Genomic DNA, 11598 nt, shown 5'->3' with positions numbered 1-11598 from the left:
GCAGGGCCATCTCAATCACTTTTACACTGACATTTCCAAAAGTGTTAAGAAGCTATTTCCTCTGTTACATGTGATCAGATGTTTCCTGAAAACATCTGTGCCGTGGTCCTTAATTTTCTTTAACAATCAGTTTTACTTGCCAATTAATACTTTTAAAAAGTAAATAAGAGGTATTAATACTTTTATATAGAATTATGTGTTCCAAATAATGTCTGTCATGTAAGAAAAGGGAAGTGTCCGTTCAGCACCAGGTCCCCTCCAGTTAGAGAAACAATTCTTTTAAACATCTTTATGATTTAAGGTTTCAATAACAACTCACAAGTAGGCAAAAGTTTGCTATTTATTTAATCTTGGAAGAACACAGAAAGAAAAAGGCAGGGAATGTAGGCAGTGTGGAAGAACTCCTTTGCATAGCTGGCCACTTGTGGCTTTAACAGCTGCAGGGGAAACTGGCTGGGGCTACGGTTACGTATTTCTGTTCAGTAAGGATAGCCATGGTGGTAACTCTCATGATGACGGTAGTCATCCTGGTAACCATCCTGGTATCCTTGGTGGTAGCTATGGTAACCGTAGCCTGCGTACTCATCTTCTGGGCAGCGCATCCCCAGTGACTGCTGAATGGCCATTTCCTGTCTCCGGAGTTGCATCGAATCAATTAAATCATACACAATCACCATGGACCACATTGGGGAAGGATACCAGGATTTGACATTTCCATCTTTTCCAACTAGAAGCATGGAGAAGTACTCCGGGCTCACTTGAAAATAGTTACGGATGTCTTTCACCAAATGGGCTGATATGTCTTCTCGCTCCACAACAGAACTCCCTAGAAGAGGGTTAAAAAAGTTGTTAGTGGATTGAAGAGTCACCACTCAAGCAAACACCTAAATGAGAAGAAATCACTATGAGAATAGACAGAGGACACATGAGTCTATTCCCTTTGGTTCAAAATCCAATTAAAGAAGGTTGCTGGGGTTTTCCACTAGAAATTAAATGTCCCTAATGTTCTGCAACATTATTAGCATCAAACTTTAGGACACATGATGTCTCTTTTATAGGAATGTTACAAAATATAAAACCAGTCCTCTAATTTAATTCTGGCAAGATCAACTTCTTTCAAGTTTGTCATGAACAAAGATTATATTGTTTGTATTACTAAGTTTATTACCAATTAGCTTAGTTACTTCTTTGCAAGTATGGATTTCCTTTTGATACTGTGGTTTTTATAACAAAAAGCTTATTTTCTTGTCAGAGGGGGGAAATACCAATTATATAAGATGTGAATAAATGTATTTAAACTATTATGGTCAGTGAAAAGAAGAGGGGGAATGGGGAGGGTGCTGAGGCTTTCTGGGCCAAGGACTTTATGCACATTATCTCATGTGAATAGCTTGATCTTGGAAAGAAGAACTGATTTGCTTTCTGAAAACTTTAATCGCTAGTCATTTTTTTTACAGCGTTTCTGAGCCTTTCAAGCATTTATCCTCATGTGCTGAGAGGGAATCAGTAAGATATGACCCATGTGCCTCATAAAATTATTGTGGGAATTAAATGAGATTACATAGATAAAAATGCTTTGTAAATCATAAAGTCCTATACAGACAGAAAGCATTATTCTAGTCAAGAAAATGGATATTTTTACTGTCATTTTTGAATTATTTTATATTAAGAACGATATTAGTGAGTGCACTCTACTTCCTGTGTGCACACGTGCACACACAGGTACATACACACATGAGGTAGGTGGATTTGTGAACTGTGTTCACCTTAGAGGCACATCCACTGCTTGCATATAGTTTAATATAATTTAATAGAACTTAAATTTTTTTATTTTTTTTTAAAGTTTTTTTTTAATGGTTTTATTTATTTCTGAGACAGAGAGAGACAGAGCATGAGCAGGGGAGGGGCAGAGAGAGAGGGGGAGACACAGAATCTGAAGCAGGCTCCAGGCTCTGAGCTGTCAGCACAGAGCTTGACGCGGGGCTCAGGCTCACGGATTGTAAGATCATGACCTGAGCTGAAGTCGGACCCGTAACCAACTGAGCCACCCAGATGCCCCTAAAATTTTTTAAATATTTATTTATTTACTGGAGAGAGAGAGAGAGAGAGAGAGACAGAGAGAGACAGAGAGAGAGACAGGGAGAGAGACAGAGAGAGAGACAGGGAGAGAGAGAGAGAGAGAGAGAGAGATAGAGCACAAGCGGAGGAGGGGCAGAGACAGAGGGAGACACAGAATCTGAAGCAGGCTCCAGGCTCTGAGCTGTCAGCACAGAGCCTAACGCAGGGCTCGAACTCATGGACTGTGAGATCAGGACCTGAACTGAAGTCGGACGCTGAACTGACTGAGCCACCCAGGCATCCCTAACAGAACTTAAAAGGAGTTCATACTGTTTTAAAATAACAGCACTTTACCGTTAATTGGGAACAGTTCTAAAACTCCCCCAATTTCCTCTCCAACCCCTAAAAGTTTCAGAATGGTTATGTGACGCAGACCTGAAAGAAAAAAGAAAGCCATAGAATTGGTAAATCATCTTCTACTTCCAAAGGCCAACATCTGACAATTAGAAATTTCTACCTTAAAAACAATATAGAACATAACCTGATTAGGTAAAACAATTCATCTTTCCCCATAAAAAAGTAATCAAATAATTTTAAAACCTTGAAAAAGACCAATTGCAGATTTAGGATTATCAACAGGGTCAGGTGTGGGTTGGTTTGCTTTGGTTTGTAGACTGAAACAAAAGAATCTGCTCTTAAACTGTGCTTCTATTAAATAACAAAACAAAAATGAAGCCATCAGAACATTAAAACATCTGGGATAATGTGAGCTGATTAGCATTCTGGAAAAAGAGTCATTCCTGAAGTTTCAATACTCACACGGATAATTCAACTGTCTTAGAGAAAAGACTGCAGAACCCATGTATTGGGAGTGTCAGAGGAAGAGTTCTGGCTTCCTCGCACAGAAGTTTGTCAGCTTAAAGGGCAGTTTCTTATCACTTATTTAGAGGATTCAAAGAAGCGCTTAAGCAAGCACAGCTTGGCTTCCCACCCTCAGCTAAAGTTTCAGGAAAGGAGAGAAGGTCATGCCTTGGTAGCTTGTTGGAATTCTTTTGAAGATGAAGTACATGTGAAGGGGTTCAGGAGAGAAAACCTAGGAGGACAAGGGGGCTGTCAGTTCATCATATCAAGATTTCATGGTGTTAGACAAAATGCCAACCTTGTCAGGGTCATAACTGGGGACTATGAATATGAATTTTGATGGTGTTTATTTTTCAGGGGAGAAAACTGAAAGCTGCCGGGGCAGGGCTGTTTTAAGGAGGAGCTAAAATTCAAGCAAAAGGCTATTCCTAAAAAAAAAAAAAGTTTGTGGTCTTTGCTCTTCTCCCAGAGAAGTGAAGCATTCTGTTCTGCATGTTGTTGAGTCATGTTTTCTAAAGGGAAGATCACGAATTTCATTATTCCCAGAAAATATGACTTGTTTACATTTCCTGTATATTACAAAAGGGTTTGGTTACACTAATGTGATTTAGGTTCTGTGTGCATAGATTAAAAATGAAACACCACCTAATAACTGCTGCAAAGATGTCTTTAGAAAATTAATAATCCATGATTTTATTTATATTCTTATTGTGAAGGGTCATTAACTGCTCTAAGAACTTCTGTCTTACCTAGCAACATTGGTGGTTATAAATAATTTAAAATATGCTTAACAATACAAAAAAATCTTATATATTGTTATAAAATTTTAAATTATTTGATAATAGGAGTATACATAAAAATTCACGACTTTTCTAGTTGTTCTTACTATTATGAACTTGTTTTCTGCTTGCTTGTGTGTGTTATTATTTCACATCTTAAAATTGAAATGTATTTATAATTTCTAGGTACTGTGTCATAGCAGGGACCCAGGCTCTGTTAATGCTTTACAAAACCTACACCCCCATCTTTTTATAAATCAGGCACAGTTTTGTAACTAATAAATGATTCTTCTTCCTAACAGAAGTATCAAAATAATGCTGATTCTTCTGTGTTCCAATTAGGAATTTTTAAAATCTGTGGCTCCTAGCTACTTTTCCACCCCTCTAACAACTGTTCAAATTCTTCCTCTGCAGAAGTGTATTTTAAATGAGACTTCAGTTGTGAGTTCCACTTTTGAAATTGCCCTTAGCTCCTTGGTTCACCATTGAACTTAGTAATAAGGTCTATGCATAATAACCATTCATTTTCCTTTCTGTATGTCCATATTCAAAATGATACTTTAGGTCACCAAGATAATCATTTTGGTAAAGAAAGCAAATGTTACTTTTCAAAACACTAAGCAGTTCACTACAAAAAATAAATAAATAAATAAATAAATAAATAAATAAATAATAAACTATGTTTCTCTTTGACCTACTTGTCTTAAAAATAAGATTCTGTTTAAGAGATCTTGCTGTCTTTGATGCCCAATTATAGATCAAAATCCTTTTTGAGGGAATGGCAATATAGTACAGTTTACTTCCATTAATATATTAATTCTCAAAGCCATTCATGTTTTTACAAAAGGCATTTCATCTATGGAGAAGTACCCCCCCAATGTTTTTACCTAAGTATTATCTAAGTAAATGATGATACCTGAGGTTTATAATGTTGAGACAAGTTTTAACAAATCAAACAAGAAGGCACATAACACAGATCACTGAAAGTAAAACAGTGGTTATTTTCAAACACTTCAGTGAAGAATCCAAGGGGGGAAAATATTGAGAAAAAAAAGAAAGAAAACAAAACAAAACAAAAAACTCCAGTGGACTAAAGCTTGAGTCTGAAAGCAACTTTATATTCAACACAATTGAGTAAGTGTCTGGGAATCTCCAGTCTGGACTGAGGAATATTTGGATGATCTAAGCTTCTATGTTCCATTTTAGAATTGACCAGGAAGAGAGTGGTATGGGAAAACGGTGATGACGAAGCTTCCCACTCACCAAAATTGCAGGCCTGGCCACTGAGGGCCGAGAGCTGCTGTGAATAGGCCCAGTCTTCATCATTAGGGGCAGAGATCACCAGCAACCGCCTCCTCCATCGGAACCTGGAACAGACAGGAGGCCGTGATTACTGCTTCAAACAATAGAGGCTAGTGTAAGAAAGCAGACTCGCTTTGGCTGTCGGGTTTTCCTGTGCCCAGAATATAAAACACCGACCCTTAGAAGTATCTCCTAGCTCATCAAAGTCATTAAACTGCATTTCCACATTTCTTACTCTCTTTCCGTTGTAACTTCACGGTCTGCTGACTGTGGCATTTGCACGAAACATCAGGCGTGAGTCTGGCCACCGTGACCGAAGAAGTCACTCCCGGAGACTCAGAGTTTTAGATGCAATGAGGACTGGCCCAAATCGTTATGTTATGTTGTAGCCACAGAAATAGGGAATCCAAAGAAAACTGAAGAAAACTCACAATCTAATAGAGTTTGCTCAGGCTTGGAGGGGGTTAAGAATCAAACGTATGGACTGGAAACAGAGTAGAAAAAAGAGAACTAAGTTTTAAGGCGGTGACAGTGACAGGAAGAAGGAAAGTGGCAAAGCAGTTCCAAGGGCCAAGGAGAATTCCTGGGAAAACAAAGCCCTGTGTGCCTTTCTCAGTAGCCAGTTGTTCTTCCAGAGGCAAATGCAAGTCCTAAAACACAGCCTACTCTCATTAGTAGGACCCAACATTATAGAGTCCTCTGTGAAGTGGGATGGGGCTACATCTCGAGCCTAGGACCGTAGCATATATAACAAACTTGCTGCTCCAACACAGTAGGGTAGTAGAAAGAGCTTTTGTCTTGTAACCTAGAAACCCGAGTTCATGTTTTGTCACTGCTACTTTTTGGGTTCCTTGAGCACATCGCTAAGTTCATCTGAGTCTCAGTTTTTCCTTATCTCTAGAATGAAAAATAGCATCAGCTTCAAAGAGGTATTATAAGACTTAAGCTAAAATCCGTCAGTGTAAGTTATTCATGTGATGACATGGGTATAGATGGTGGCTTAATCTGTGGGCTTCTTAGATGTAGACGTTTGTCCGTTAATAGACCTTGGACGTTTGTCTCTCATGCCATATGATAACTTAGTCAATCCTCATGTTTGTGTATCATTTCACAGCTCACGTTCATCTATACTGACAACATTAGAGGTCAGTGAAGGTACAGCTTATTGTCTTCATTGTACAGATGACAAAATGGGGCTTAGAGAAGTAACCTGCCTAACTAGTACATCTAAGAGGAGGTACCAAAATAAGATTTCTCTGACTCCCAGGCCAATGGTTTCCCTAGTTTATCCCCCTCAGAGATCCTGAGGCTTGGCTCATACAGTCAGGGTCCCAAAGGAGATACGAAGTAGAGAGGGAATGCATCCCAGGGGCAACTGTATGGAGTTATCTCAAACTCCACCTTCACTGGAGGAGGGGTTTTGCTTTCTGCCTACTGTGCAGACCCCTGTGGGGTGTGAGTACACTCACTGAGCTGGAAGCCACTCGATTTTATTCGTGACTTCTCTCCCTACGCTCATTCTAGCCTCACAGTGAACATGAGAGTTTTCAACCCCGAAGAAAATGGCCTCTTGGGGGAAAAGTGGTTTGGGTGAATGAGAGAAAATGATAGTCTGATGAAATACAACCTCTGAATGGACGCCTGTAGGAAGGCTCGCCAAGAACTGCTTACTGTGACATTACATTTGCTTCCTCTGCTTGTTTCTCTTCAAAGGGAAAGAAAAACTAAAATCTCCACTGAGGATAGGGAGATGAGTGTATCTGGCATGGAGGAGGGGAGAGGAGTGTCTGAGATTGTCCGAGGTCTCCCGGGAAAGGGAACAGTGATCACAAACATGGTCTCCTGTACTCTCCCGGCTTCCTTAGGAGGCATGCCAGCCCAGCTCTGGCCCCCCAGCCAGCATCCAAACCAGGCCAGCCTTCCTGGCCTCACACAGAGCTGTAGGGTATCCTGGAAGGAGCTATTTTGGGTGAGGTATATTTTGGCTTGTTTACCTGTGTGCACCACTGAATGCTGTCCTGATTGGATGGGGACAGGATCTGAGACTCCCTGTCGCAGACAGAACCAGGCAAAGGTCATTCCCCCTAAGTAATGATTCTTTCTCCCACGGATCTTCACATTGAGACATAAGACTCCAGCTCACAACACTGAAGGAAATAACTTCCAAAGGATGTAACAAGAGATGTCAGTGTGGCCCAGGTCCTTATTTCGGGCAAATAGATTTTCTGTCACTTTAACTTATCAGTAAATAAAAATTCTATGAGCTGTGTGTGTGTTTACTTCCCTTAACTGGCATTCCCAGATTAGTGTGCATTTGCCAGTCTTTGGGGCTTCTGTCTCAGAGGAACATAATTATAGCCTGAACCAGATGAGTGTCACTAAAGACCAGACTGGCTTTAGAGTCTGGTCAGCTGAAACCAGGCTGTATAGACTCACCAACAACTCAGCAAATTTGAAGGAAAATTCCCATTTGGATACTCATTTATTTATAGAACTGCTATTTAAATTTTTTTTTCCTTCAGTTCTCTTTGCCTGGGTTTCAATCCTGAGGTGTTTACTAAATTTCCTCCTACCTCTTCCTTCATGACAAAATTCTCTAACTAGCAGCTGATTAACTGGTCCCAATACTAATAGCCAGCATTTATCGATTACTTACTTTGTACTAGGTCATAGGCCATTGTTGTGAATTTACTTTTCACAACTCTTAAGAATAAATACATTTCTGGGGCGCCTGGGTGGCACAGTCGGTTAAGCGTCCGACTTCAGCCAGGTCACGATCTCGCGGTCCGTGAGTTCGAGCCCCGCGTCAGGCTCTGGGCTGATGGCTCGGAGCCTGGAGCCTGTTTCCGATTCTGTGTCTCCCTCTCTCTCTGTCCCTCCCCCGTTCATGCTCTGTCTCTCTCTGTCCCAAAAATAAATAAATAAACGTTGAAAAAAAAAAAAAAAAGAATAAATACATTTCTTATCTGCCTTTCACAAATGAGAAAACTAGAGCCTGGAGAAGTTAAGTAATCAGCCCAAGGTCACACAGTCAATAAATGAAGAAACCAGGAATCAAACTCAGGGCTGTCTGACTCAAACCTTTAGGTTATACACAACTCCACATTAATTTTTAAGATCAATGATAATCATCAGCACAGTGATTTCATGAGTTGTGACCACAAATCATGCATAGCTACAGGACATCTAAATTATAATCATATCCATCGTGAGTATCCACAACAGATGCATGTTCCTAAAATGGTACAGAATATGAAAGCCCGTAAGGCTCTGACATTAGAAAGGAGATACATTTACACATCACAGTGCCCTAACCAGTACAAAAGACTTTAGAGGCAAAATGTGGGTACAAGTCTTAAAAATCAAAGATATGCCAAATTCAAATCAGTTATCAACTGGAATGAGCACTGCAAGCTTCGGGTGTGAGCAAAATTGAGATAATGTCAAGCTTTCCCTGTCATGTTTTGAAACCCATGACACAGTCATCATAAAAAAGGCAGCCTGCCTGGGGATGGTAAGAAAAATCAGGATGTCTGTAGCTGCAGCTCTCAGAGCTGGCCCAAATCCTTGGTTATAAATAACATCAATGGACTGGGTGGTAACTGCCTGCTGTAGAGGTTGGGCAACCTGAGTTTACGAGGTTGGTTCAGCAGGTATGCATCTTATAGTCCTGGAAGATTTAGAATTAAGAAGAGCAAGTTTTCAAAGAATCAATCATAGTGATAATTTATGCTTCTAAGAACGATCCTGGTCTTCTTTATATACACAATATATGTACTTGTGAAACTTAAGAGAATTTGGCTCAATAAAATGACAACCTTGAAACTTTAAATTAGAATTTATAATTGAGTAATTGGTTTAGATGTGTGGTTTTAAGTGATTGGAACACCTGAGAAACTCTAGATTCACTGTATTTACAAGATTAACTAATTAAACTTATGGATCATTAAAGTACTCAGAAAGATTTTGTTTATTTCAACAACTCAAAAATATATATTAAATATAAAATGACCGTTTGAAATAATAAAATTGTTTAATTATTGAGTTTGTAAGCCAGATCAAACATTATTCAAAGCCCCATAAAAGTGATGGCTAAAATTTGCTAGGTTCTAAATAGAATAATAAGATTAAAAAGCCTAACTTAAAAGTTTAAGAGAGAGCTAAGGAAGAAAGCAAGGGAAGGAAGGGGTAGGGGAGAACGGGGGAAGGAAGGTAAAGGAAGAAAAACACCTCAAGGGCAACAATAAGCTTTGACCATCCATCTTCTAAGTCACTGCCATAGAGAGGGATGACCTTGGATCAGAAGTTGATGTTTCAGTGCCCCCAAGACTAGACAAGGAGCCACCTGTCAGGTGGAGAGTTAGAGCCCTTTCTCAGCTAAGAGAGTGGACTGAAGACTGGGTTGAGCCTCAAATCCTTATAAAGTCAGGCACCTTCCATCTCCATTCCAGATGCTTGCATTGCACTGAAAATTGGGATGAAGGAAGAACCTCAGGTTCCTTTCAGCTCTGAAATCCTGTGGTTTTAGGGATATCTCTCTTCACTTCAAACTCTGGGATCCTGGGTCCAAGACTAAAAATAATTCAAGTTATATTTTCAAAAGGAGTATTCGAAAAGAATACGGGCCTTGGGTGGGGCCGTGAGTCCCAGAGCTGACACTAGCTGGGTGATGACCGAAAGTTAGTTACTTGATCTCTGTCAGCCTCAGTTGTCCCCTCTACAACTCAACAATAGTTACAGTATTCAGCTCATAGGATTGTTGTAAAGATTAAACTTGGGAAGGTGAAGTGCTTGGGACAGAGGTGAGCACACAAAAAGTGATCCCAGAAACCCTGGGATGGAGTCAGGGCCATAGAGGCAACATAGCTAGTAAACTGCAGACCCCAAACTTGGATGAACAGTAAGTCCTGTGCTCTTTACACATCATGAGGTTATCTTTTAAGAGACCCAAGCCTCCTGAATCTAGAGGAGCTCAGATTACCTACTTACTAAACAGAGAATCCTTGATTCTCCGACTCACACATAAAGAACATGCTTTATAGACACAAGTAAGGAAGTTCACAGCCTCCAAGTTAATGAGCCTCCAAGTAAATTCTTGCTCCATTTCTGGAGCCTCTTGGCCACACAGTACAGCTGGGTGCGGGGGGGAGGTGTTGGGGAGGGGAGATGTTACATGGAGATCTCTGTGCATTTATTTGCTGTAGGTGGAACTTCTGTAGTTTTGCATCTCCTAGGGCCCCAAAGGCCCTGTAGAATTTCCATCCAGCATGGGGGAAGGGATGGAGAAGGGAGGAAGTGGAGCAATTTTTTTTAACAGTCTTCTCTGTGTATTTACTGAAGTTTCCCTACAATGGTTTTCAATAAACCCTCCTCCCCAGGGAATCAGGGAGCAGGGTAAAGAGCATTTCTCCTTCTGAGGTCCTAGAGGGGCTTTTGTTGTTTTCTGCAGAGCTGGAGGGAAGCAGAAAATCAAGCAGAGTGTTCCAAATCCTGTTTGAAACCAGAAGGGCCTAATAAATAAATATGTAAAATAAAAATGCAGTATATAAAGCCCTCCAAATTCACTGATGGAATAAATTAACCCTCACAGGTCAGAATTATTTATTCTGTGCCAAGAAAGAAGCAGAAAAGAGAGAAAAGGCCTATCCAAAGCCACCAAATCAACATTCAAGCTTGGAGCTGACCCCAGTCAACCTTGTGACCAGAGCCCTTTTGACAGGAAAAGACTAAGTCCAGTGGCCAGAGGACCATGAGGCAGATGGACCTTTCAGCTGGGCAGGTCTGCACACACATCTACTTTGTGTTTCCTTAGCCTTTTCATTAACTCACTCAGAACACATCCCCACCTGCCTCCTCAGGGACTCCAAAGGTGAGGTACCTGGACAGGAAGTTCTCCAATGACTGCTTCTTGTCTTCCTTGCAAACAATGCCCTCCTTCTTCTGCTTTTCCATATCTTTGATTCGGGACTGGAATGTATCGATCAAATCGAACACAGACTTCATTGCTATGGGTACCTCGTAGTATTGCTGTTTAAGAAAGAATAGAAAGCATATAATGTTTAAGGGTGTTTCTTCCCTCTGCTCAGAGGATAGAGGGCCTGGGAAAATTCAGGGGAGCGCTGGAGAAATCAGAGTCTCGAGGGTTCATTGATTTACACATCCTCCTCTGCAAAAATACCTCTGCTGATGTTTTGGGGTTCAGAATCCATGAAGCAACTGCCCCTTATGTTTAATGAGAATTTCTTAACTGTGTGCCTTTTATGGGAAAGGGTCCATGACTTCCTTATCACACATATCCTAGGCTCACTTCCCTACCTCTGGGACTACGCTGGTTCCTGTTCGCTACACAACTGAGGAGAAGGTGAGAAGTGCTGTAATTGACACGGAAACGGAATAACCTGTTGGAATATCTGACTTGAACTATCAGGGTAATTTTTCACCAGAAGGAGCACCGTTCTCTGGCCATCAGGAATCTAGATAAACTCTTTGTGATTCCCAGAGGCTGTTTTATTGAGCAAGCATCACTTAAAATTAGACCATGTTTCTATGTGTATCCTTAGAAAAAAAGTTGGAATCCACCTTAAAGATAATGCAATTC

General features: G+C 40.5%; 1 protein-coding gene across 1 annotated transcript in view; it reads right to left on the bottom strand.

Annotated features, from left to right (window-relative positions):
• Positions 1-322: 322 nt before the first annotated feature.
• Positions 323-11598, bottom strand: part of CCDC80 (coiled-coil domain containing 80) — a 35902-nt gene continuing 24626 nt past the window's right edge. The window contains exons 5-8 of the mRNA XM_058731416.1: positions 10879-11027; positions 4962-5065; positions 2413-2493; positions 323-826 (exon numbers count right to left, since the gene is read on the bottom strand). Coding sequence (XP_058587399.1) covers positions 480-826; positions 2413-2493; positions 4962-5065; positions 10879-11027 — 681 coding nt within the window. The 3' untranslated portion in view covers positions 323-479. The remainder of the gene's footprint in view (positions 827-2412; positions 2494-4961; positions 5066-10878; positions 11028-11598) is intronic.

The sequence above is a fragment of the Neofelis nebulosa genome, chromosome 5, assembly GCF_028018385.1.
Source record: "Neofelis nebulosa isolate mNeoNeb1 chromosome 5, mNeoNeb1.pri, whole genome shotgun sequence".
Taxonomy (NCBI): Eukaryota; Metazoa; Chordata; class Mammalia; order Carnivora; family Felidae; genus Neofelis; species Neofelis nebulosa.
The sequence above is the reverse complement of the archived record's forward strand: the minus strand, read 5'-3'. Positions and strand labels throughout refer to the sequence as shown.